The following is a 27,765-nucleotide window of genomic DNA, read 5'->3' on the forward strand; positions in this document are numbered from 1 at the left end:
AAGTTTTTGGTTTCTTCTTAACCTGAGCTGGTTCTGGGGCTGCACTCAGGAGTGCATGTAAAAAAAGCCAGTGTAGAAGCTGGTAGGGGATGAGGGGAAGTATATATAGGCTTAGCACTGGATTTTGTGATTGCCTACAGATGGGTAGGGAGATCCTGGAATGAGGGTACTCCCAGAGGTCCATGTGAGAACCTCCTGCTGAAATCCCAAAGCAGACAGCAAGGAATGTTCCTTCAGTGTCCTTTGATATTTTTGTCTGTCTGTTCCCTTTTCCCTCTCCCCAGTCAGGGAGTTCCCTCTTCAAAGAGAGAAATGGGTCCTTGAGCAGGAGAAATACATCCCCCCCCCCCCCTCCCCGCTTTGAAGCTGTTCCTTTGTATGCTTTAAAACAGGTAGCACCAGGGTGCCTGGGTGAGGCAGGCAGCTAACCAAGGGTCTGACTTGAGATTTTGGCTCAGGTCATGGTCTCATTGTTTAGCAGGATTGAGCCACAGGTCTGGCTTACAACTCAGAGCCTGTTTGGAATCCCCCCTCCCCACCTCTGTTCATGCAGTCTCTCTCAGAATGGATAAACATTAGAAACTTCTAGTGCTTGGGAGTATGTGGTAAATGTCCCACAGCTTTGTTTCTGTTTCTCAGTTTTTTATTTCAATTCTTTTGGCATATCTAAATGTCAGAAAGTGGATATATACATACAAAATTCAAAACAACTTCCTAAAATGGTTTTAGTATTGGCCAGTCACTGACATCTTTATTTTGAAAGTTTGAATTCCCAAATATGTCTAAAGTGCATTCTTGCAGCTAAGCTATAGCAGCATTTGTTTATAAACCCTTAAGAAGTATTCAGACAAGAGCTGGAAAAGTCACAATAAAAAAGTGTGATCTAAATATATTTTTCCTTAATCACCTAGGACAAAACACTTGTGTGAATTAGTTTATAAGTATACAAGAAATATACAAAATAATAGCATTATTAAAAAGTTCATATGGCAAGGCATATAATATAAAAAGTGTGCTGAATCCTAGATATCTTTGGAACCTTCGGGGGAATCTCTGATCTGCACCAGCGTCTGATGTATCTGAGGTCTGTGGTATTCAACAAAGCTGCAGTTCTACAGGGTGACTCTGAAGACTGCTGGCTCTGCTTGGAGACATCACCAACACAAATGAAAATGTTCTCTCGTTACTGAAACCGGTAGGTCAAGGTTTCTTGCGCCTAAAATGTGAAAACCAGCATTTAGTATTGACTTTTGCGATCAGTGATACATCCATAGCAATTAGATCTCCTAGGAAGTTTACAAGAACTCTTTTATTGTGGGAAAGTTCAGATCCTGAGATAGCAAGTAACAGTTATAAACCATGAGTCTCCAATATTAAGTTTAAAAAGCAGGACTTCCCGCCTTTATCCTACTGCGGTACTTTTCCAACTTGCCTGAGGAATACCTGTGTTAAAAATGGACACACAGACATGTATAGGTAGACATATGAAAAGAAAGGGTTTTACTAACATGGAAAAAGAATGGGGTATGCATTTAACAGAAGGAAATGTGGGATTCCTTCCCCTACCGTAAATTCGGCCACCCCGTTTTATTTTACTGAACACTTAACCACTATAATGAGACCAAGAGGCATGTTCAGAAAGAATGAATTACAGAAATTGCTGTCATCCCTGACTAAAGCCTCCAGCCTCCCCTCCTTATGGGCGATCTCAGTTCAGCCTCCGAGAGCTTTATGAGCATTAGCAAAGTACGAATAAGAGTGAGCAATTTTCCATCACCTCCTGTTACTGCTCTTTCCAAGCCTTCTGAGGTTCTCAGCACCAACTGCGGCAGTCTGCCAAAGCACCCAGATATTCCAAGGGGTAAACAGAAACCACATAATGTCCTCTTAAAGTGGACGGTAGGGAGAAGGGAGAAGCCACACAGAAGGCCCAGTTAGTCAGGACTCACTTGGGTTGTGCGTGATGCTGATATCCGGGTCCCAGCTGAGATCCTGCTCTCATCTCCACAGCCACAGAACACTGATAGGAAAATTACAGAAGAGGAAAAGATCAGCTCCTCTGTGCAGTCTATAAAACAGTTCTGCTCAGATGGGTTCAGCCAAGGTGACACCCCACATTGCTTTCTAGTGCAGCACAGACAGCTGTGTTAAAATACCAGGTATCTGCAGTTTATTTGACTTAAGCCACAAAGATGGTGAGCCCGAAGTGTCCATAGACATCATCTGGGTAATTTCCTCGGTTTAGATGAGGAAGAAATGGCCTCCTAACACCACCTGCCCTTCCCATGCTCTTTCCAGGGGAGCCTCTCATCAGGAGTAACAGTTCCACAGGGAAGTTGTGCCTGTGTGAAGATTCCCACCAATTTGATGTGAATTCTTGTCACTCTGCAGTGACGCTCTCTGACCTGATTCTCGGGCCCTGTTCCTCTACACTGAAAACAAGGATTCTGAACCAAAGAGCTCCAATGAGAGCCGATCCAAACAAGCATGAGTCCCTTGGCAGGTTTGCTAGGAACAGAACTACAGGCTGCACTGGCAGTGTGAGATCCGACCTCAGCTGCTTCCAAGAGCCAGAAAAACAATAAGCAGGGGCGTTAAAAATAGGTTACCCCTTACTTTTATTAAGCAAATATTTACCCCTACCCTTGTTTCTACATCGGTCCATTCAGACTCCGTACCATCTGGTTGGGCAGGTGCTGCTGAGGAAGATCTTCGTTTTCGCCTGCAGAAAAATGGGGAAACAATATGCAACAATTATTTTGCGTCCAGGAACAGGAACAATGTTAAAAATAGGGAAATATCACTACACTCCTTCAGATAATTAATGATACATTTCATAGGATGTTGTGTTCTGCAAGAATAAGCAAGCTAAGAAAACAATAGCCCTTGATGGTCACTCACCCAGTTGGCGATTCTTGTTTTAAAGTCTCAATATCGGTAAACTGAACAGATTGTCCACCACCTCTTGTTTTATAAACATCACCCTGAAGTCAAGAGAAAAGGTCACCATTACACTTTGATATCCCAAGTGATAAATGTTTCAAACTGAACTTAAACCAATAGAGTCCCATCCACAAAACCAGATGGTGTTTCTAACTGCTGGGTCTGTACTATTAAAATACTTCAGAAATTATCTCTCACTAAACAAAAGTCCAATGCAGTATCATCAGTAACATTCTTCAGAATATTCCTTTTTGTTCTATAAAAACCACACCAAGGATCAAGAGATCTACCAGAAATTTCTAAATGTTCAAAGGCATTTATACTTTCCTCTGGGTATACCCCACCCCTCATTTTCAAATGACAGTACAGTCGTGTTTGTAACTCTGGTTATACTAAGAATCATCATCTAAATTAAATTTGATATGAAAAACGTTTTTTCCCAGTTGCCTTTTACTCCCCAATTATTCGTTGACTCTGCAATCAAAGGAAAATTTTTCTACAGGAAGGGAAGGGAAAGGGCTCTGGGTAGCTCAATAATAAGAAATTTTGATAGGTCACATTTTAATGTGGGCTTTTTATCTAGAACTGACAAATGGTACAAGTTCTTTGGGCTTACTTTTAAAGTAGTGGTTAAAACTATATTAATTACAGTATATAATAGGATCCTCTAACAGAGGATCCGGAGAATCTGAACCTCATTCAGTACAGAGCAGCCGATTTAATTGTAGTTTAGCAGATTCATAGCCTGAGCAGTTAGTTTTCTAACGAACAAACACAAAGGTCAAAAAGGTCCTATCAACACCCATTTATCTTCGTTGACACCGCCTGTGTGTCATCAAAGGAATAGAAGATTAAGTGGTTTTTTGTGAAGTTGACATTTTGTATGTTTTTTGTCCTGTGTAAATTTGTTTTTACCTTGATTAGTTTAGTTTCAATCTCCCCATCGGAGGCTAGTTCCTGGTGGGTCAGCATATACTTCTCACACTTAGCTAGTGCCTTTTCATTTGCAACAGATACTGTGATGGCATGAGGGACATGTGGCTGCATGACTGTTTCAGTTTGCACATTAGAGGCAGGCTTATGATCTACCCATCTGTCTCCTGCAGAGCGTGATCGTCTGTGTCGGAGACGAATTGGTGGTGCGTTCTGATCAGGTTGAAAGAGGAATCAAGAAACAAGCATAACCCAGAATTAATTTAAGGGTATTATTAGAAGTGCAGCAGGTTTGGCTACATTAGCTGATGATCATATCAAAACAAATGCACAAACATTTTCAAAAGCTAAATATGTTACTCAAATGATTTAAATGTTCTCTTTGTATTTAAACACAAAACCCACAAACATCTCTTAAAACCATCTTGTATGTTCTACGTTCTGCCAGGGAGCTTCTGTTTCAACAAAACAAAATGGAAGGAAAAATTCTGATAATGCTACTAGACTTTCCTGTGTAGGTGGTATATTCAAAACCATTCATTTTACATTCTTGATCAAAACTGTTATCTGTGCCTGTCGTTGTGAGGTAATCTGTTAGGTCCACAACTGTGCTAACGGCTCCAAATAAGGTCAGTAAAAGCCTTAAACATGTCACAGGCCTCTAAACAAAAGAGAAAACACTCCTTCTACAAAGACGGACAAAAAATGAAAGCTAATGGCCTGTATGTACAAAATGCTAAAGAACATAAGGTATAATAAGAATTCTGTGTATAAAATGATCAAGAGAACGTAAAAGAACTACTTCTGAGTACTTTCTGAGACTTTAAAAGTTCAAATAGAACTTCATGAAAAGTTCAAACACAGTGATGGCTAAAACATACCAACTATTTTTCCTCAAACATTTCATGAAGGTTCTAAGAACCAAACTAAAAATACAGTATCAAATTAGTCTCCATCAGTCACACAATAAAAAACTAGTTGCTTCCAGTCAACTATCATGTAAATTTGGGGAAGTTAAATTTAGCACATTCAGTCTACGAAAAGGTGTCTCACACACAGGACCTAGTTCCAAAGATACCCACTGCTTCAAACATCTCCTTTTTGTATAACTAAAAGCAAATGAAACAGTTACAGGCCAAATCCTTCAAAGCTGGTCACCTATGAAGATCCCAAGTTGAAAATGCCTGTCTGGGGTTGACTTGATTTTGGCTCAGGTCATGATCTCATAGTTTGTGAGATCGAGCCCCATGTCGGGCTCTGCACTGAAAGCACGGAGACTGCTTGGGATATTCTCTCTCTCTCTCTCTCTGTCTCTCTCTCTCTCTTCCCCTCCCTTCCTCTCTCTCACACACACACGCAAATAAACATTAAAAAAAATAAAATGCCTGTCTGGAGAACTGCAGCGTTTCCCCTAATAAGCACAAGCAACAGCAGAAGCACTGGTGAGAAATGATGCTGCTACAGAACGTGGGCAGTCAGTTTGCCATGCAAGATGCCCAAGCCTCAAAGCAACTAGGAAGCTTTCCATTCTTAAAGTGGCCTCAGGCTCTCTCACAATCTGTTTCAGTTTGCACGTCGTTACCATTTAGCAAAGGTGATAGTTTTCCTGAACACATTTGGCAGTAAATATATTATGAAACAAGCTTCAGAAAGATAGTTCTTACAATCTACTATCATTTACCTACTCGAAGATATTTAAAATCTCTTCCTCAAATTTACACTTTAGTAGTGTAAATTCAGTCCATCTGACTTAATTTTTGACCAATAAACCTGGATGTGTAGATACTAGCCTAAACTTTGCTGCACTTCTAAAGAGATTTGATTTCAAGTGAGAAGTTAAAGGATCGCTAGTAAATCCTCTTAAGTATCTCAGAGCCAAATTGGATAACACGTTAATGCTGACCAGGCACAAGCAGGCCTTGAATAGTGTTCAGTCTATAAACTTTCATGAAAAATAAAGGGGATTTATTAGACTTGATCAGAAACTCTATCACCATAATTTTCTCCCTAAAAAGGTTTAAAGCAAAATCTGCAAAGTAAAAAACTCTGACTTTAGAACACATCTATGCAGGGTCTTGGTAAATACCTTGCAATTAATTCATCACTATTCCTGAATAATCAGGAGTACAGGTGATCTAAATGAAGCTTATCTGTACCTAAATTGTACAAGAAAAGCTAAAGCAAATACTATTAACTTGTTAAAAGAAAAATTCTAAAAGCCATATTAAAATTTTACTAAATATAAATTCACAATATTAGCTTGGCCCATTTATTCAGATTCAAAGTAAAAAGTTTATCTTAATCCTTAAGAAAACTTAAACAGGAATGACTTTAAACACCCTTGACTGAGGCCAAGCCCTTGTAAATTGAGATAAAGCTCTTCAGATTAAAAGCAACTACTGGACATGCAAATCTTCAGTAGTTACACAACAGACCTGGAGTATTCAAAAACATTGAATGTCATGAAAATCAAAAAATATATAATAAGCACTTGCAGGGCATTCACTTTGTTAGGCTCATGGATTAAAAATAGAGGATATTTATTCAATTAATGTGAACTTTTTTGGGTTTGGTAAAGACTGTTTATACAGGACAGTCCTCATTAGGGATGAAGCACCACAAAGCGTATGACTGACTTTCAAAAGTTGGAGGAAAACAAGATTGCATATCTATATAGATAATAATTGGTAAATCCAGGTAAGGGGGAAGGAAGCCACTGTGCCATTCTTTCAGCTTTTGAGTTTGAGATTTTTCAAAATAGAAAACATTTTGAGAAAACATTTTTAAAAACAAAAGGTCAAAAGTGGCAAAAAATTTTGAGGAAAGGAAACCAAAAGGAAAAACCAATGGAAACCACCCTCAGCACTCGCACCCCGGTCTGGAGTGCTTAGGAGCAACTGCGGAGGAAAACACGATTACTCCGGGCCAGCCCAGTTGACCTGTGTTCCTTGGCATGGCTGCTGTTACCAGATACGTTACAGCTTTTTCAGATTGAAGAGCTAGGCCTCAATTTCAGGGTGATTTCTCCAAGTAATTAACAGAAAAACTAGACCTTATTTATACTGGAGCTCACCCGTCTTCCGTTGAGCTTTCTGAATCAAGTCACACACAAAAATAATAATAAAATAAAATAATTAAAAAACAAAACGGCAAAAAACAAAAAACAAAAAACGCAACCGCCACACAAAAGCCGCCAAGATGACGCTCTGTGGCTACAATACTTGAAGAGAATGCTGGCACTAACCCTGCAGCAGCGGTCCTCTTCTGTTTCTACCTCATTTCTGAATGTGGGAACCACCTCCCTGCCTTCGGTCCAGTACAGCCCTCGCCTTCTGTCTGACACGACACAAGTTTTACTTTGTCCTGGCTCCTGCTGCCTACGCCTTGCAATAGATGTGACATTGAGAGGTGTGTTGTACGGAGGAATTTTCTGCTCCCACTCCGAAATACAGGAAGCTACAGAAATGCTGCTGCAAGAGTTAGAGCGCCTATGGAGCTGCGGCTGGCTCAGGAGTTGTTGGCCGTTGGAAATCTGAGCGATACAGTTACTAGAAAGCTAAAAAAATGGAAGAGAAGTTAATGAGCGAGACAAACACTGAGAGAAACAGTTCACTGCTTTTCTATAATTTTAGCACACGAAGACAACTCTAGACTTAGTTTTACTGAGTTAAAAAATTTTTATACCGAATGCACTAAATTGGCGTTGATGGCTAAATTTAGATATATTTATGCAGAGAAGTTGGCAAAACACAGTAAGTAATATAAACGACAAGCGCTCATCATAGAAAGTCACCTAATCTGAACAGATTTTCTCCGGTGCGGGTTACTCCACAACCACATAACTTACAGGTACTGGTGATGGAGAGATGGCTCTTTGGGTCACTTTCTCCCGGTCCCGCTCCCGCGAAGGTCTCTCTGGCTTTTCAGCTTTGGGCTCAGTAACAATAGCCTTCAGTTGTTTCAGTTTTTCATCTTTGACCCAGAGTTTATTTTGCATCTCCAGCTGCTTGGCTGCCACCCGACGCTCCTAGGTTGGCGACAGCGACACACATCTAATTCAGTTACACCAGACGGGCGCAGCGCGTCACCCGGACGCATCGTTTGCCAAGAACAACAGTCCTCCCGTCCCTCCCGCGCTCGCCAGGCCAGGTCACTGGTCAGGAGCTGGAAGGGCGGGCAGCGGCTGCTGGAGCCGCCGTCACCACCACGGACACCCTCCCCCGGGGACGCGAGTGCGGAACGCTAGGAGCGACACTCACGCATTCCTTCTCCCACTTCATTGTCGTTTCTGTCACCATGCCTTGCAGCCTGGCTTCCAGTCTGCGTTTGTCAGAAAACTGCCGCTGCAGCTTCTGGTTCTGAGCTTCGAGTTCCTGCTGCAGGGTGCGCTTGTCTTCCTCATAGATGGTAGTCGTTTTCTCTAAAATCTCAATCTGGGGAAGCAGGCCATTCTGTTCAGCGTGTGGCACATAAACACTGCACGTAGCTGTGAAATAAGCTTGCAGAATTTGCTTATGCGGGCACAGTTGTGGGAGGAAAAATCAGGGAGAAAGCAGTTTCCTTTAAACTCTCACCTGAATTCCTACCTCCATTCCTAGAAGCGAGAACTTTTAAACGAGTTTCTCACAGAAAAGATGTTTTAACCGACTTTGTGTGAAAATAAGTTTCCCCTGAGAGTAAGACCTGAATTCTCTATTTTAGGCTGTTCTCAGACCAGAGAACACTGTGTTGGTTGAGATGGGCTTCTCTGGAATGAATGGGCACCCCCTAAATGACACTCAGTTAATGAGAGCAAACATGCTTCACCAGAAGTCAAAAAGCAAGCTACGAGCAGAGCTGAACTCTAGAGAGCCCTCTGGAAAACTCACCTGTTTGGTCCAAGAACATTCCCATCGATCGCTAAAGTCTAACTCATAAAATTAAAGAGCATTATTACCCCTTGAATGCTTTTCATTCCCATTTCCTGTCTTTGGGGTGAGGCGAGGACGAGTAAGAACGCAGTGGTGAGAGGCTCTACAGCAGAATAGCTAAGGCAGAGAGAGCGGTGCTCAACGGCCAGCACGTATGCCCATAAATGATGCCGGTACAAACCTTGTATTCTAAAGTTTTGTTTTTCTTCTCCAGCCGTTCTATTTCCAACTTCTGTCCTGAGATCACCTTTTCTTTTTCATTTAGTTTTCCTTGAATGTAGTTTTCTTTATTTAAAACAGCATTGTCAAATTCTTGCAACAGGGCTTTGAAAGTAATAGCTGAAACAAAAGCATGCAGGCCAAGTTTACTCCAAGATGACCGGTGGAATCAACTTTTACTAGTCGGTACTTTGTAAAATGTAGCTAGTCAGCAAATCATGCGGGTTAGTCCATAAAGAGTGTGAGGGCCACCTGGGTGGCTCAGTTGCTTTAAGCATCCAACTCTTGATTTCCACTCAAGTCATGATCCCAGGGTTGTGGGAACGAGCCCTGAGGCAGGTTCCACACTGAGCATGGAGCCTGCTTAAGACTCTCTCCTCTCCCCACCAGCCCCCCCCCCTCTCTCTAAATTAAAAAAAAAAAAAAAAAGAAATCTATAAGACATTCCTAAAGGCTGTTTTTCACTGGAAAACACTGGGCCTTTCATTTTGCACTATGACATTCCCTTGTCAACCCTTATAGGTTAAGTCATTTGCTTCAAAACAAGTGCGAAAACTGGATTTAGGATCAGTTGTGGGACTTGACAAGTTACTTAATTTTTCTGAGCACATTTCCTCATTTCAAGACAGGGATATAAATACCACTCATCTCACACCTTTCTTACGAAGATTTAAATGAACCGACGATGATAAAAATTGTTGATCTGTTTCCGAGCACTTAACTACATACCAGGCTGTCGCTGTTCTACATGATTTTCATAAATCATCTCATCCCCACGACACCCTCCTAGATAAAACAACTAACATCTCCATTGTGCAGACATGGAGAGTAAGAAATACATGATGAAGTAATTCGCCCAAAGACAGTTATTAAGATGTAATACATGTGGGGCGCCTGGGTGGCTCAGTCAGTTGAGCATCCGACTCCGGCTCAGGTCATGATCATGATCTCACGGTTCATGAGTTCAAGCCCCGCGTCAGGCTCTGTGCTGACAGCTCAGAGCCTGGAGCCTGCTTCAGATCCCACTCTTTCTTTGCCCCTCCCCTGTTTGCGCGCTCTCTCTCTCTCTCTCTCTCTCTCACTAAAAAAATAAAACTAAAAAATTTTATATAAAAAAAAGATGTAATATATGTGAAGTGCCTTGCAAGTAAGTGACTAGTAAGAACTAAAAACAAAGTAGCTATTACTCCACTCTTTTGTGTCCATCAGTGTAAATTTTAAAAAGGGACCGTATACACACCCACCCACCTCTTTCTTTTGTTTTATGATCTATGGGAAGGTTCCGTGTCAGTCTAATTAAACAATGCCTTGAGTACTAAGTGCAGAGATAACCCTTCCTTAAAGATCTGCCCCACCAAAGAACTCGATTCACTGCCTATTTCTGGAGTTGAAATGATCGCCGACCGCTTTTGGCCCTTACATTGTTTGTGAAACTCCTCGATCATCATCTGCCGTAGGTGATGTCGTTTCTCTAATGCTTCAATCAGCCTGGGAAGAGTCTGCTCATCGTTGATATCCAAAAGTTCACAGGATGGCAAAGGTGGAAAACTCTGTAAAACTACTTCTGTAACCAGTGGTTCTGTGTTGAATTATAAAAAAATTACAAGAAGTTACACAGGAGAGAAAGAGCTTATTTAAACAAGTTTAACACTGTGATTAGAACCCCCAACCCCCGGTTCAATTAACCATGCACTTAGAGTTGTCACAATCATACTTCCTTTAAAATGAATTACAAAAAAAGGAAGAGTGGGGGGGGGAAGTTACAGTATGTAACAAAAGAAATCTCATTTATACTCTGGTTCAGAAATTTTCCCCTCCTTCGTTCTTGGGAGGAAGGGAAGTAAACTGTTGTCTCATGTAAAATAGATCTGAAGAGAGACTGACAAACGTGCACATGATGTAACACCAAATCATACCGTCTCCGACTGGACCTCCCCGAGCCTGGTTTCTGTATCTCCTTCCAGGAGTTAAACCACAGATTGCCCTGTCTACTGGTCTTGCCACTTCAACCTCTTGGGTCACTTCTGCAAATCTCATGACTTGCTAAGATACAAGACAAATGGGAGGTTTTTAAATTTTTTTTTTAAATAAACATATCCAAGCCTTTCTTCAGAAATTACTTAATGAAATAATAGATTGGTCATTAGTTCCGTAACTAATGGTTCTGTATCAATTTTAAAAATATTTAGAATGTCATTCTTCACATCCAAATAGTTGTTTTCTCCATAGAAACTCTGAGACTTTATAGGATAAATACGTTAAAATTACCAAGCTTTCTTCATAATCTTCAGCCTTTGGATTCACACACACGATCATGCGTACTTTACCTTCCCCATCAAAGTAGTTCTTGAACAGATGGGTTAACTTTGAATCTCGGTATGGAACCATCTGTAAATAAATTCAAATCCAAATATATAAGGCCAAACAGTGCGTACAAACAAAGCTACAGAAATGATGAAAGGCTGTTGCTTACTTTGTTAGTTCCATACATTTGATTTTCTCTCAAGACTTCCATACATGTTCTTAGTGTCATTAATGACTGGTTAATGTTTCCTGACAGAAAAATAGAGACAGAAGACATTTGAAAACAGTGAAGTAGCTAGAGTGTGGTCTGTTTGCCTATAAAATCCCTACTTCATAGAAATGTATGGAGGGGTGCCTGGGTGGCTCAGTTGGCTGAGCATCCGAGTTCGGCTTAGGTCATGATCTCATGGTTCGGGGGTTCGAGCCCATCATCCGGCTCTGTGCTGACAGAGCTCAGAGCCGGGAGCCTGCTTCAGATTCCCTGTCTCCCTCTCTCTGCGCCACCCCCCCCTCCCCCTGCCAAAATAAACACGGGTGCGCATGGGTGGCTCAGTTGGTTGAGCATCAGACTTCGGCTCAGGTCATGATCTCGCAGTCCCTGAGTTTGAGCCCCACATCAGTCTCTGTGCTGACAGCTCAGAGCCTGGAGTCTGCTTCAGATTCTGTGTCTCCCTGTCTCTCTCTGCCCCTCCCCCGCTCTCGCTCTCTCAAGAATAAACATTTTATAAAAAAATAAAAAACACTAAAAAAAAACCCAGAAATACTATAGGAAATTACAAATAACAGGTTATAGTGGCTAATTTAAAGATCACTCCCATATGGCCTGGCAGGAACATTCCATAATAGCAGTTTTTCGGGAGAGGTTAAATCCCATCCCTCAAGAATTCTAGTTAAAGGAATGCAACGTTACACTTCCTGGCCCATAAAGTTTCTTCCAAATCTTAAATTCTGTGAGAGAGTGTATTAGATGCAGATGTTTAATATCCTCTATTAACATATTCTCTACAGCATGACAATTTCAGGCTGTAGTTGGCTCCATCAGCACTGAAGTGTCCCCTGCACCCGGAGGGCCTCATGTTTCTAACAATCATGGGTCTTAGGGTCCAGCTAACTGCGTCCCTTCCACATCCAGACAAGGATTCCTTGGGCAGCATAATTGTTACTTCTGACCACTCTGTTTGGATTTCTGAGCCAAGGCGAGTCTGACAGATTAATTAAGCCTCCCATAATGCAGGAGATCCCATTTGCAGAGACTCCCCCTTCCCACATACGTAGCAATTTGTTCATTTTAGAACCTTGATTAAGGTCAGCTAACTCCCACCATGCTCTCATCCTTGGCCACCTCTCAAAACAGAGCTCGTCTGTGCCTCCATAATGTCCCATGGTTCATGATTCCTCTTCCTTGACCCCAACTCCCAGTGTCCTTCCTGCTTCCATTGTGTTCTCTGGAACCCAAATTCCTGTTACTAGACTTCCCCACCTCCTCACACCTCTCACAGAGGGCTCCATCCATCTCTCCCTAATTGCCAGGGGTTCTGAACTCAGGGTCCATGTTATCCATGGGCACATTTGGGGGAGTCTGCAAACTTGGATGGGAAATAAATTACACCTTTATTTTGTACTGACTTCTGAAATTTAGCAGTTCCTTTCAATTACGAGCATAGGCCAAAAAGTAGTATTAGTGATACCTGTGATTTTTATCAGTAGAAATCACAGGTAATTTTATATCACATCACAGTTTATTGCTGATCTCAAGATATTTATGTTCATTACTGCTTTGAAATTATGTAGTTTTAAGACCTCCTGGTGGATCTTTAATTTAGGCATTAATAAGGGAGCATGTAAATTGCTGTAACGACAAATGCTTCAAGAATACTGTTAAAAACACATTTTAATCTAATGGGTTTCCTTTGTGATCCTATGTATTTTATATTATTCATTCAGAAATCTTCTGTGAAGCGTCCACGGGCTTCACCCTGCAGCCACGGCGCAAAGCCCTGCCGCGCTTTAACTACAGAAGGGCAGTGCCGCTTCCCCCCGCAGCCTAAGTAAAAGTTGCTTGTTTTCTAAAGCCTGACATTTTATAAGGACGGTGAGCAGAGGGAGGCCAGCAAGATTTTTCCTAGTCCCTAGCTGCCTTGCCTTCAGTGTTCCCCCTACACGCCCGGGTCATTTCTGACAAGCTGCCAGAGGCCCCAACTCCCTCAGCACATTGTTCTCTCTTTAGCACGGGAGCCGCGCAGCTATGATGGACCCTGAAACCTTGTCATTCAGAACCGCACCACCTCTTGAAACCTGGGCCCCAACCACCATCTCCCGTTCTTCTCATGCTCACGGCCTAATTTTAGTCACACCTGTTCCTCATCCTAGTAACTCTGGTAGTCCTGTCTGGCTTTTTCCCCAAAGCATCAGAACCCTCCAGTTTCTGCTTTCTTCCGTTGAGACAAACCTCTTTTCCCATCAAGGTTAATCCTTTGTCATACCCTGGATCCCAGATTCTCTATCTACATATACATAATGTGGATTTTTTTGTCATCTCACCTGCCTACCACCTTCTCTCTCCTTCCAGGCTCTTTAAATCATTTACCTCAAGTGTTTGTTCCTCAAGGCTCTGCCCTCAGCCTGTTCCCTTCTGTCCTCCAAGAATAATCTCATCTCCCCTATTGCTTCCGTCATATTGGCAAAACCTAAAGCTGTTAAACCTCCAGTCAGCTCTCCTTCCGAATGTGTGCACCTCTACATCCAGTTACTAGGCACTTCACCGGAATAAGCTACCCGTGTCCAGCACAAACTCGAACCGCCCACACCTGCACCTCAGACTGCTTTTTCCTCAGTCAAGATCTTGGATCTGCCCTTGCCTCTCCCTGCCTCTCCACATCCAGGTGGCCTTCCTAACTAGCTCACTTTTGTCCAACCCTTGCCTCTAGGTCACATGATGGCTTGTGTGAATTACTGCAAAAGGCTCCCAACTGCTGTTCTTCCCTCTAGACCTGCCTCGGTACATTAATTCCCTACATAGGAAAACAATCTTTCTAAAAGACTAATTCCTCATTGACTTTAAGGACCCTGTATAACAGCAGAAAGACACAAGCTTTGAGAATTCACCCGGGCTCCAGTGTTGGGAAAATTCGTCTCTCCCAGCCCACTTCCTCATCTGAAAAATGGGTATGATACAGTCCTGAAAAGTCAGAATCAAGAAATCAAGCCCATGCATAGTAGATACTATGATACACACTAGTCCTTTAATAATAGGTAACCACCATTATTCCTTCAGGACAAAATTCAGACTTTTTAGTATGACAGACAAGGGTCCTCGTGACCTCGCCTTGCTCTGCCACCCCAGTTGTCATAGGTCATCAGCCCACACCATTTCAGTGACCTTGACTGCCATTTCCCCCCTAAACTTGCCCTCACACACACACCCAGATTGGATGAGTGTTCAGATACCAGCACGCAGTAGGTACTCCATAAATGCTATTATGTGTAAAACGTAACATGAATAGCTACACTAATGAGAGACTAAAACACCAACAACAAAACACAGATTCCCTTTCAATTTGTTTTTGTGTTCAAAGATTTTTCCCATCTCCAGAAGCCAATTTTCACCAGAATGAATGTTGGAATAACTGTTAAATCACTTAAGTTTAAGGGTCTAGTACTTACATTACTGGCAATAGATACAATATGAATGTAACTTGTTTTATATTCATTTTAATCACTTTTTCTTCGTTCATTTTTTTTTTTTAAGATTATTTATTTACCTTGAGAGAGAGAGAGAGCAAGTGAGCGAACCAGGTGGGGAGGGACAGAGAGGCACAGAAACCCAAGCAGGCTCCACACTGTCAGCACATAAACCGACGTGGGGCTCAATCTCACGAACCATAGGATCACAAGCTGAGCCGAGATCAAGAGTTGGATGCTTGACCCACTGAGCCACCCCAGCACCCCGCTTATCTTCATTCTTAAAACAAGTCAGTGTATGGTCATATATTGACACCAAACCAGCATAACTAAAGAAACGGCACTGACCCCTAACTTTAGTCTCTAAACTATCAAATTACCACCTATCAATAAGCAGATGACAGACTGACACTGCAAGTTCTGGAAAGTCGTAGCAATCACAGGAGTACTGTGCTCTGCTCACCAGCTTCCCGTAATCTGTTCCCTTCTGCCTTCGTCCGATTAGTTCTTTCACTTCCGGCAAGATCTACCAGGGACAACTGGCTTATCGTGATTTGTTCCTTTTCCTGAAGGGAAGATCATAACGCCAATAACACAAGGTATAACTGGTTTACGGTGTTCTATAATTACATTCCTGTCAACAAATTATTAAGTCTTACCAATATAACATTTGCACAATACAAATGGTAGGGCCAAAGGATACATGTTCTGGGGGAAGAGTCCGCTAAAAGCATATGGGCTAAATGAATACACTGGTGAAGGGGACAAGGACTTGCCCATTGTCTGGTGTCTGCATTATACCATGAGCTTCACGAAAGCAGGACTGCCTCTCAACTAGTGTTGTTCCCTCCGGCATCTCACCTAGCACCTAGCATGCAGCAGGAGCTCAGTCCACATCTGCTAAGTCTAGAAAAGACCTATCCTGATTTTTCTATAACCGGATATTTGACAATTTTATAATCAAACAATTTCATAATACTCTAATTGTAGAATAAGAAATGAAAAGAGGTACATAACTGATATTACTAGATGTGATTCAAAGGAAAGCAAGTGTATTTGAAGGCTTGACTTACAAGCATTTTCTAACTAACATTTACAAGTGCTGTCAGTCAGTTCTTAGGCACTGGCCTAAGAACTGTACATGCACTCCCTGCTCTAATCCTCACAACACTAGAAAGAGTTTATAACCAGTCAGACAGCTAGTAAATTAACAGGAATCAAAATTCGAATCCTGGTGGTCTGCAATACCCTGCTGTAGTCAGGCCATGAGGAGACCTTCTCGGTTTCAAATGGAATTACACTTTAATAGCTTAAAGTTATTAAATGATTTCTACTCAGGCCCAAATGCTTTTACTAATTGATGTAAGCCTTGTAGCATGACAGGCCCAGTAGTAACGAGTGATCAGCAGACAGGAGCCCTTCTGGCCTATCAGCCAAGAGAAGAACAATTTAGAATTGTCATCTCCTGAACCGTACCTACCCTGGGAAGTTAACTGCTGACATTTCGAAACCATTAACTGAATTCCCACATACAAAATGAGTCCTCAGAGATAAAATAATGATCCGTACCTACTTCTTACTTTATCTCCTCTATTAAAGAGATTTATAAAGATTTGTAAACCTTTTTCACAGCAGAATTCCAGGTTCTCAGATTCAATAGCCAGTTTCCCAGAACTACACTATCTAGTGCAACAATTTTTAAACGTCATCACCTACTATAATAATTCTAGAGCAGTCTTCATTGCGGCAAAACTTCCCTGTTTTAACCCTAGTTCCAAAAACTAAAGCTTCAGTTAAAACAAGAAAAACTCCACACACTACACATTTACCTGTAAGACATTGTCTCCATCTGCATCCAAGGGAGCCTGCACTAATTTAATGTTGAACACGCTATGGGAACGGCTGGACTCACGATTCAAATGTGTGTTAGCAATACGTCTCTTTTTCTGGCCTGTGATGACAGAGACATCACTGATTAAACCTCAATTCGATCACTACAGTACTAAAAATTTAACTGCTGTTAAATTATAGTAGCAACTCTCAGGAGTATACTTATTGTTTCAGATTTTCTGAATGTTAGCGTGGTTTCTAACCTCTCCAGAAAACTTCAAAAGCCTCCTCAGTAGATTTCACTTCTACTTCTGTACATCCTGCAACATACATGTTATGGTTCTTATCTTCACGAAGCAATTTGGATTGTGGTGGTCTATGAGAAAGAAGAAAACATTAGTCTCCTAAATTATGGGATACTAATATCTCAGTTTAAGACTAGGACTAAAATGCCAGGCAACATGACATCGATTCTTATAAGGGAATAAGCCTAGGCAAGAGCTCCGGAAAACATTAAACTTGGGTAAGCGTAAGGATGTATAGTCAAGATTAGTTACATAACAGGAGAACAGGAACCTACACTGTTTTAGAAGCTTTGCTATAATTTGTTCTAATAAAGCACACAAAACACCTTCTAAACGAGTAGAGATCAAAATAGTAAGATGGCAACATCACATGCACAGGTTAAGCATCAGAATCTAGCGGGCATTTCCCTAATTGTAAAAGAGAGAGCCGGTCCCGACATCAGAGTCCGCAGAAGACAGATTCAGGAAGAGTTTGGTTTATACCAGGAGTGGCAGTCCTTTCAGAGTGGCTGCTCGAGTTCCGGTCTGTACGGTAGGATAAGGATAGGAAGGGTGCCACCTGCTCGGCCTGCCTCATGCACGGTGGGGGCACAAGCGAGTGCCGGCCACCACTGCTCAGTGAATGGCAGGTCTGCTGGGAAGCAGGGAGGGGCTTAGAGGCAGCAGGCAGCCCAGTGCCAAGGACACACCAGCTCCGTGCAGACTCGCCACAGATGCCAGCCGCTAGTACAACCACACCCTTCTCCTTAAGAAAAGAGTCAGCATGGTCACATACACAAACTCTGTGCTCCTCATGGGCGTGCTGCAGCTGTTCCACCTACCGAAGGAAGAGGGTGTGAGCTACGTGACAGTCACAGGATTGGCTCCTCAAAACCCTCCACTTGTAATGTTTCTTCATCGTATGTAAAAACACTTAAAAGTTAACCAGCTTGGAAGAGCGGGCTAAACACCACCCTCGCAAATTAAATCCGAATTTAGGGCCAAATACGCACCCGGTGGGTTCATTCAAGGAGTTACCAGAATGGTTGTTACAAGGCGTGCAAGGCACATTTGTCAGCCTTCCTTTCGTAAAACTAAATAAAACCAAAATAGGCTTCTTTGAAAATGATCGCATTTAGAACCCACCAAAAAAGAACCTTGGCACGTGAGCAAAAAGGCAAGGGATCGGTAGCAACGAATGACATCACAAAAGTTTAGGAAAATGGGTACACGTGACCGATACTCTGAAACAAATGGGAAAGTAAGTAATCTGTACGTTGTTTAATGTAATTTATTAAACTCTTTCAGTCTGATGGTTTTCCAAATATCCAGCTGTTTCTCCAATGATGTTCAATTAGACACACACACACACGTCTACATAGTATTTATGTTCTGAGAGGCTCTAACAAAGACAGCATTGAAGATAAACATTTAGCTTGAGAACAAAACCATCAACTCAAGAGCAAGATACTAATGTTAAATGAGACTCCAGAGTCTGCTCTGGCACAGGCGCGGATTGGGATGCCAGGCTGGAGTTGTTCTTGTCTGAGCAGGCCAAGACCCAAGGAAATCTAAGGAGTTGTCTTTTAACTCTGGCAGAGTGATGCTACAGATCACTTCCTATGTATGAATCAGTGATAGAAGACCTGTATTAGTTGTACAGACAATAGCTTTGGGCTCCTCCCTGTAGAGGTCACCGACCACAGATGGTTAATGTGGCTACAAACTCCCGACACTAAGTATTCGGTTCTTGAAAGGTAACCGCAGGTAACCCTCACCCTTAGGACACTTCCTTATGTGATCACAATCCTTCTCAAGATAATAGCCCCGAGGCCAAGAGTTTTCAAAAGTAATGTCTAAGGTGAGTATTCAGGTCTCTCTTCTCCTTAGACACCTTAACCCCCTGGTGCCCTGACACAGCTGCAGATCTGGTCAAGAATAAAACTATGCACCGAACACCAACCGTACGATACACAAGTTACCTTTCATTTTGAAAACAAAAGCACGATTACCATTTATCACTGAGGAAACTAAAGCTCACTGAGGTCGAATGGCTTCCCCAAGGTTAAGCAGCTAAGATGGGACGCTCTCCACTACTTACTTAGGCTTTATGGGATCAAACGGCACCTCTTCCAACAGATCATATATGTAATTGTTATATATTTCAATATACGAGACAAATACACCATAGACACTGTCTTCATCGACCTCTTCTGCTTTGCAAAATTCTTGTACGTTTATCATATCTGCAAACTCTGGGTCTACTTGTCGTCTGAAAAAAGAAAAGGGCCAAAAAATCTGCTTACTCATTGTGAGTCAGAATCAAAAGTAAAGATCCCAAGAGGAAACTGAGAGAGAGAACGTAAGCGGCCTGTCACCGCAAACGGCGGTGCGTAAAGCAGTCTGTCCATGCTCCTCGTCAGCCGACAGCACCGCTGTGTCCTCCCGCAGACACACGGCACCCGCTTTTATACCCTCTCCACCAAGAGCGGCACCTTCTCTAAACAGTAATTCAAGAACACTGTGCTCAAAACCAAAGAGGACATCTGAGCAAATAAACTTAATGAAGAACATTCCTCAACTTTGATCTCACTGCAGTCAACCGTCAGACCAACCACCCTTCACTTTCACCATCCCGGGTGCCTGAGGAAACCACCAGACAGGGTTCCCCTCAGGCCAGTGTCACATACAAATGTAATTACTTACTTGCCAGAGGGGGTCTTTGGATTGGGCATGGCTTCCCTTTTCTGCCGTTCTAACAAGGCGTCAACTTCACACTGTATATCCATGCTATTCCGGTCATTAGATTTAAAAACCTGAAGTGGAGGGTAAAATCAGACCATGATTTTTAGATTTGACTTAAATAGTAAGAGACCTAGTTCAGAAATAAGAAACATTTACTATGTAAGGTTTCAGAATGTACCCAGTTTATTAGGAGTTCTCCCTTAACCCTATATCCACAGGTACCTCCGTCTCTATGCCCTCAGGTGAACTAGTCACAGCACAAAAGAATTACACTTACATATCGTTTAGCTTGAAATGTGCCTATACTGTTAAAGATCATGTCCAAACAACGAGGAAGCAGACCTCCTTCCCCTGGAGAACCAGTCATTGTGTGAGTTTTTCCACTTCCTGTCACACCATATGTAAAAAGGAGACCTACAATGTAGCAAGTCACATCGAGTTATAGATTAAGTCCTCCGCTCTTTTTCCTTCTTTCATAGCATTAAAAAACACGTAAAATTAACCAGCTCAAAAAAACAGGGTTTATACCACCCTTAATGTTTTATACCACATTTAACAAATTAAATGTGAGTTCAAGACCAACCATAATCAAATACATGAGTATCAAAAGAGTTTTATGAGGCAGACAGAAAGGAAAACGCAGTGAAAACTCCAGTACCCATACCATTTTTGCCATGAATGAGGTCATCTACCAAGGGATTAGCCACAACATCAAAGAGCTCCTTCTGGGTGGTATGAGTGCCAAATACTTGTTTAAATGAATACTGAGTCTGTGGAGAAGGGAGAAATAAAAAGCATATGAATGGCATTTCACTCTGTCTAAGCTAGAAATACATCTGTTTTAATGTATTCAGATGTTGCTTTAAGGTGTAGACACAAAGAAAAACCATGAAGTCTTTAAATTTGGAACCCTTAAAAAAGTCATGATGTACCTCAATTATACCACTTATAAATGATAAAGATTTACAGTTACAACTACTGAAGAGAATGTAGAAGTCTTAAGCCCACTAACACGTCACAGACCACGGCAGATTTTAGAGGACAAAGAGCAAAAATGACCATGACTCAGTTACGAACTTGTGAAAATCATCGGGCATTATTACTCCATACACTAGTTTGCTCTTTTAAAATGACACAGCAGTCAGGGCGCCTGGGTGGCTCAGTCGGTTAAGCAGCCAACTTCAGCTCAGGTCATGATCTCACCATTCACCGGTTCGAGCCCCACATCGGACTCTATGATGACAGCTTGGAGCCTGGAGCCTGCTTCAGATATTGTGTCTCTCTGCCCCTCCCCTGCTCACACTCTCTCTCTCTCTCTCTCTCTCAAAAATAAATTTAAAAACATTAAGAAAAAAATTTTTAAATGGCACAGCAGCATAAAACCAAGTGTCTTATTGTACTGTTTTAAAACCAGAAATGAACTATAAATTTAATTTCCTGAGTTCTTCTATGAAATTTTAAATAAATCGTGACCTTGAAAAAAATCACTTCAATTATCAAATCTCTATCAAAATAGGATTATTACAAAGTTATAATCATAGTACCAAAAAATATTACCAAACTCCTACCTGGAAAATTAGGTTGGGGGTTATAAGTATATTTTAATGTCAATTAAATTGTCCTAACTGGGCAGGGGCTGGAGTTCTATTATTTCCATTTTTGTTATTTTTTCGTTTTTTTGTATTACAGACCTTGCGGTTTTGTCTGTGACCTTCTTACAAGTTTTACTTCATGAACGTCAGTGCTAGGTTATTTGTTGTATAAGTATTTGCTGGAATTTATTACGGAGTATAGCCTTTGTCAAGCGGGACCGCCTTTCCTGTTTCGTACCCTTTTCCTTAAATTCAGCCTGCACAGATATCACTATCACAACCCTTACGTTTTTTAAAGTAGCAGTTTCGTGCCCCCAAGAGGAGACACGTACCGATTAGTACTCAAATATATAATAAGACAGCAGCTGACCCTGAGCAGTGGCCAGGCACTGCCTTCGCGTGGCAGTGACTCGTCTCACTCTCAACTGTGATTACATACTGTGAATTATGTTCACTTTACAGCTCGTTATAGATCACACACACGGCCTACTTCAGCTAGGCTAACTCTTCACTTTGCAGAAGTTTTTATTCTAATCCTGTAGATCAGCTGTAGAGTTCATAAGAAGTATAAAGAATCAGACCAGGAAGGACACACCTCAGATAGTCCCAGCAGGTTAGTCAGATGACCTCCAAGTCCCTGTGAACAAACCCCTCCTTTCCAGTAAAGAAAAGCAAGGCCCAGGGCAGGCACCTGCCCAAGCCTACAGTGCTGACTGGTTGCAGCCATTTTCAGTCCAGCACCCTTTCCAATTTTCGGCCCTGCCTTGTCACAGGCAATGAGAGATACTAATCCCCACCAAACTTTTTGTCTACTTATACATGCTTGAAAGTAAGTCCAATTAAAGAAGTGAAGTTCCTCATAGTAAGTCAACTCTCAACTATCTGACATCTTCGAAAACCCAGTCCTCCATGAAGCCTTTCCAGACCATTCGTGCTTCATCCATATTCACTGAATGGGGCACAGGACAGAGAAGGTGCATATCCTTGAAGCTTACACGATAGCAGGGGAAAGAGACAAAAAACAAACCTCTAGATGCGGTAAGTGCTACCAAGGAAGCACGTAAAGGGCAGAGCAGGAGAGAAGGGGCTAAGGTGTAAGGGTGCTACTTCCGATAAGGTCGTCTGGACGGTCTCTCTGAGGCGGCGATTTTTAAGCTGAAATCCAAAGATGAGGAGCCATCCATGCTAAGAGCCAAGAGAAAGAAAAGTCCAGGCGAAGAGAACAAGCCTGAAGCAGGATCTGGGCTTATCCAAGGAACTCAGAGGATCGGATGAGTACTAAGAGAGGAGGGTGGAGAAACAGGAGGCAAATTAAGCAGGGTTTTGCCCATTTAAAGACATTCTGCCTTGAAAGATTTTAAACAGGAAAAAGGTCAGATCAGATTTATGCTTTAAAAGATCTCTCTGGAGGCTTTTAGAAAATGGACTGGAGAATAAGATTCAGCGTGGAAGCGAGCAGTCCGGTTAGATTTCAAAGTAGGGTCAGCAAACCAATGGACCTCTGAGAACTGCTTGTTTCCTATCTAGGAGGAGATAATTACAGAAATGGAGAGTAAGTTTAGAAACTTCTGTAGCCACCTAACACGGCTGCAGCATCCCCACACGTGATCAGGAGGCTCATCTCGTTGAACAGATTGTAAGCTCAGTTCTCGATGGTCTCACTCAGATGGCAAAGCTGCACAAAAGGATCAGTCACGATGCACTGAAGATTTTAAAAAGCTGTTCCTTCAGCACCGATCATTTGAGAAGTACTAGTCTTGGTGATTCATAACAGGGCTGAGACAAGGGTGGTGGCAGTGGAGATAGAAACAAAAGGACAGTTTCACATTGGAGAAGGGATAGAATCTAGTGATACATGAGATACAAGGGGAAGAGACAGCGGTACCATTTATTTGGGAGAGAAGACCAGGGAGGAAGTGATTTAGAGGGAACGTGTAAAATTTCAGGTGCCTCCGTGACATCCAGACAGTGGACATTTGACTTTAGAGCTGAGGACAGGTTTCGACTGGAGATCAACTCCAGAATTATTGTCACATAACCAACATTTAAAGCCATGAGAAAGGGTAGAGAAGAGAGTCCTGGGTGAGGGCACCTCAGTATTGAGAGGTTGGAAAAGGAAGAGGAACCTGCAGAGTGGCCAGCGAGAGCCGAGAACACAGAGACTTGGACGGGGAGACGGCAGAGGGCTTCAGGAAGGAGGGGACTGCTGAGAAATACATTATGAGGACAAGAGGCGTCCGTCAAAATGTTAGCGGCCCGGAGACCACTGGTGGGCTTGATGGTTTCACAAGAGCAGTGTGCACACACACAAGTGAGACAGCTCGACAGTAGAGACAACGGCCCAAATAAACGTTTTCTTCTGCATTCCCACAGTCCATCTCTTTCAGCACACCTGTCTGTGTCCTATCGATACGAAAGTTACCTGTTTTCCATCCATGCCCCCAGTTAAGTTGTAAGCTCCATAAAGGCAAAGATTGCGTCTCACCCATAAAATCTTCTGCCCTGCAGCTTTACTGCAAGATGCTTGAACTGCATTCAACTCACTTTGCTCAAGGTTTTACTAAAAATAACACTTCACAAGAGGTCGAAACAAAAACACGATGCCTATTGCTATTTTATTTTTAAATGTTTATTTTATTTATTTTGAGAGAGAGAGAGAGAGAGAACGAACAGGGGAGGAGCAGAGAATCCCAAGCAGGGTCTGAACTATCAGCATGGAACCTGATGCAGGGCTTGAACCGATAAACTGTGAGATCATGACCTGAGCCAAAACCAAAAGTCAGACGCTTAACCACTGAGCTATCCAGGTGCCCCCGGCCATTGCTACTTTAATCTGCTTATGAAATTGAATGTGTGTGTGTGTATAGCCACCTAGCACAATCATTCTGCATTAAACAATCCCTGACATGCTCTAAAAAACAATATCCAGTACAAGAAATTACATTATAAAGGCAATCCTCTACCTCAAGGATACCAAACGTATGCCTAGCCACACTTTATATATGGTGGTTACAGGGAAGTAAACAAGTTTTTCAAAAAAGTAGAAACGTGAATTTTGTTAAATGGAAAAAAATGAAAAAGCCCTTCAGGAAAAATCAAGTAAATCATATCAAGTAAAAATAGCTTGGGTCCAATGGCAGTTACCTCCTTATAGTCTCCATTTCGGTTGAGTCTGTAACCCTCAGGAGTATGAAGCTGAACAGTTGTATTATTGATCACTTCAATGCAACACTCTTGATCAGGAAGGCTCAGTGGGCGCACCCTACAGTATACCTGAAAATACAGGAAGGGACTTTAAGAACAAAGGTCGACTTTTTACCTGACTTTTCATTTAAGCTTCCCATTTGTTCGTTCAACATTTGGTCTCTCGATATTAGAGATTCATATAAACTTAGAGCCATGAAAACCAAAACTTGCTACCAGAAATGGTCAGATGCACACAGATATATTAGACATTAGAGAGATTTTTAAATGCACCTGCAGTTGAAGTAAATTTGGATAACAAAAGCATCAAAGTCACACAGCTTCTCTTCACTGTCGTACAGGCACAAATTTAATAAAGTTATACTATTACTAATTTAAAAAATCTCTAAAACCAACATTACACAGTGAGAATTTGAAAAGCTGTTAGAATTGTTTGAAACTGAATGTCAAGCAAAACTTGACAGCTTAACAATAAATATACAAATAAAGTATAAAGTGCAACATCCTAAACACATCTTCTCAATCAGTGATAGGGTTGAGGAAAAACTATTCAGCTTGCAAAAAGCATCTAGTTCCCTCAACTTAGAACAAGAGACACATTCCTGTGCCACTGAAGGACAGACAGAAAATACCTCAGAGCAAATCAAACTACTATTTTTTGCATTTGACTTTAAAAGCAAGGTCCCAGGTCTGAAACTAGTGAAGTATGTGCAATTTTGAGAAGTTTACTAGACTGAATTTAGCTATTCTACAGCAGAGTCTTCATGAAGCATGCCATCAATTACTATTTAATGGTGGTGAAATGGGGAAGACGCTCACTGGAGCAGAAATTCCTACCTCCAGCCGAGAGTAGGAAGAATTCTCTGGGACAGCTGAAGAACATTTTTCATCATCTAATTGTTCAAATCATAATTAGTTACAGGAGTTATGCAATTGACAACCGAAAACTTCATTTTGCTGGACTAAAGAATCCTACACGGAGACAAAATCTCAAAGCTGAGATCTCCATCCCCTCCAAGCACACACAGAAGACGGAAAAGGACTGAAGAAAAAACACACAAACAAATTCACAGAGAGACCTTACCCCAACTGGGTCTTTAAGACTCGTTTGGGAGCCTTTCTTCACTAGAAGTTTCCTGGGCGTCTTAGTCCTCCTGGTCATGGGTTAAAAAAAAATTCCGTTCAAACCAACGTACAAAAACCTCACCTATAATTCATAGGGAGACAACCTTCCTAGAGCTTATAAAGTTATCCTTTAGCAGTTCCAAAACCTCACCCCCCAAATAACATAAGAATATGCTGCATTAGAAGAATGTGACACACATAATGCAGAAGTAAAACTGGGTTTAGGAGACATTTTTGGTTCTAGATGTGCCTACTTACTGTTTGAATAGTTCTATATTTTAAGTAGTTTGCATATTTTCTTGAACAATTTTACAGAAGCATGACAAAGTTGAAAAATCTACAGATAATTGACCACACTCATCTTGAAGGCACTTATCTATGCGCACAAGCACACACACCGCTCTGACGACCCTTGCCAAGGCAGACTGACAAGCTATTGACTTCACCAAATTATAAAAATGCAGATGGAGGGGCGCCTGGGTGGCTCAGGTCATGATCTCACAGCTTGTGGGTTCGAGCCCCGCGTTGGGCTCTGTGCTGACAGCTCAGAGCCTGGAGCCTGCTTCAGATTCTGTGTCTCCCTCTCTCTCTGCTCCTGCCCAACTCGTGCCCTCTCTCTCAAAAATTAACATTAAAAATTTTTTTAAATAAAAATAAAAATGCAGATGGACGGATCCATTTTTTCATCAAGATCAAGGTCTATACTTTTAAGGAACAACTGTTTATTGAGTTCTCCACGCTATCATCCTTTGTCCCCAAAATTTAGTCTCCAAACTGCAATTTCTCTTGCTCTCTTAGAAACAAAGGAAAAAGATATTTTGACTTCAGTTCACCAATTTCTCCAGCATGCCCCTTTCCTCCACCAACCCCCACATTTATCTGTCGTGTAGATGAACACTTAACATCAAAATTAAGTGAAATTACTGGCATGGGCTACGGATTATTAAAATATTTTCTCAACATGTTCCAAGATGAAACAAGCAAATTAGTGTTTTAAGTACAAACTATTACGGTAGGTTTACTTAAACTCAACCTTTTTTTTTTTTTTTTTTTTTTTTTAAGATAAAGATTTTGACTTTGGCCTCAAGAGAACAAGCTGCTTTTTGCAAATGACAGCCCTCCCCTCCGCGCAGGGATTGCTGTACCCAGAGCGGTGAGTGCTCGGAGAAGGGCAGCAACGCGGACCGGCTGCGGGGAGGGGGGGGGAGGGTTGGAATGTGGGCGTGGGCGCCCGTGGGCGGAGCGGGGCTGTCAGCGGCCCCAGAAACTGGTCTCCGTCTCAAGGCCACCGGCTAGGCTCAGAAAAGCACGCCGCGCTCCCGGGTGCCAGGGCCCTCCAAAGACCGAGGCCTCCTGGCGCTCTCAACCCCGGGGCACAGCCCGCGCGCGGGGAGACCCCCGGCCCGCACCACCGCGGCAGAGTGCAACCCGGACGAGCGGGCGGACAGGAGGGAAAGGGCTGGGGGCGGCGGTCCCGGAACCAGGTGGATGGCACCCCGGCTAACGGGGACTCGGGTCGCGGCACAGACCTCCCCGCTCCCCCCGTGGGCCGACCTTTCCTGCCCCCGGGAGGCCGGGGCGGGACGCCGGGCTCCGGGCGGCAGAGGGCGGGGTGGAGGCTGGAGGGCGCGCCGCGGCCGAGTCTCCGCGCCCGGGCTCCCCCTAAGCGGCCCACGCGGGGGCTCCCACTTTGGGGGGCAGCGGCCCGGGCCGCGCAGGGCTCCGTGCAGACCGCGCGGCCGGCTGCGACGGGAGACGCCGGCCCCGGCCCGGCCCGGTACTCACGCTGGCTTCATGGCAGCGGGCTCCGTGCTGCCCGGAGGCGCGCGCGGGACGCCGGGCTCGATCTGGCGGGCTGGCGAGGGCGGCAGGCCGCAGGGACGGGCCACGGGAAGCGGGACTCCACGGCTCAGGCGCGGCGCTCCGAGAAGCCGGTCGACGCCGCCGCGAGCCCAGGTGAGCTCGCGCCCGGCGCATTTCAAACGGGCCAATCAG

At 42.9% G+C, this 27,765-nt stretch overlaps 1 protein-coding gene and 1 long non-coding RNA gene across 14 annotated transcripts in view; one reads left to right on the forward strand and one right to left on the reverse strand.

Moving 5' to 3' along the window:
• Positions 1 to 27,765, forward strand: part of LOC123582801 — a 65,339-nt gene that overhangs the window by 23,323 nt on the left and 14,251 nt on the right. For 2 of the 4 annotated variants that reach the window (XR_006704571.1, XR_006704572.1), the window contains exons 3-5: positions 1,027 to 1,195; positions 26,833 to 26,923; positions 27,572 to 27,726. This is a non-coding gene — a long non-coding RNA (uncharacterized LOC123582801). The remainder of the gene's footprint in view (positions 1 to 1,026; positions 1,196 to 26,832; positions 26,924 to 27,571; positions 27,727 to 27,765) is intronic. The other 2 variants (XR_006704569.1, XR_006704570.1) reach the window with 1 other exon arrangement.
• Positions 721 to 27,728, reverse strand: KIF23 (kinesin family member 23). 10 transcript variants are annotated; one of them, XM_045449260.1, is made up of 24 exons: positions 27,556 to 27,701; positions 25,730 to 25,799; positions 24,586 to 24,714; positions 20,514 to 20,619; positions 20,127 to 20,263; positions 19,811 to 19,920; positions 19,206 to 19,376; positions 17,901 to 17,942; positions 17,084 to 17,196; positions 16,820 to 16,941; positions 15,454 to 15,556; positions 11,479 to 11,558; positions 11,274 to 11,393; positions 10,922 to 11,048; positions 10,426 to 10,584; positions 8,968 to 9,125; positions 8,136 to 8,309; positions 7,724 to 7,903; positions 7,121 to 7,432; positions 3,859 to 4,089; positions 2,902 to 2,984; positions 2,644 to 2,722; positions 1,950 to 2,020; positions 721 to 1,216 (listed from the first exon to the last, which is right to left on the reverse strand). In XM_045449260.1, exons 1-24 carry the CDS (start codon positions 27,564 to 27,566, stop codon positions 1,201 to 1,203), a joined length of 2,904 nt encoding a protein of 967 aa, XP_045305216.1. In that variant the 5' UTR covers positions 27,567 to 27,701; the 3' UTR covers positions 721 to 1,200. The 10 variants fall into 10 exon arrangements, with proteins under 10 accessions (XP_045305216.1, XP_045305215.1, XP_045305222.1 ...); XM_045449259.1 differs by having other exon boundaries at positions 2,638 to 2,722; positions 27,556 to 27,696; XM_045449266.1 differs by lacking the exon at positions 7,121 to 7,432 and having other exon boundaries at positions 27,556 to 27,728.

This window comes from Leopardus geoffroyi, chromosome B3, assembly GCF_018350155.1.
Source record: "Leopardus geoffroyi isolate Oge1 chromosome B3, O.geoffroyi_Oge1_pat1.0, whole genome shotgun sequence".
Lineage (NCBI taxonomy): Eukaryota > Metazoa > Chordata > Mammalia > Carnivora > Felidae > Leopardus > Leopardus geoffroyi.

Excerpts from the sequence above, each read along its gene's own strand:
- KIF23 (XM_045449259.1), bottom strand. Across the intron at positions 19,377-19,810 it reads CCAAAGACCCCCTCTGGCAA|ACGACAAGTAGACCCAGAGT; the intron begins GTAAGTAATTAC and ends TTCTTTTTTCAG. Across the intron at positions 2,985-3,858 it reads TTGAAACTAAACTAATCAAG|GGTGATGTTTATAAAACAAG; the intron begins GTAAAAACAAAT and ends TCTTGACTTCAG.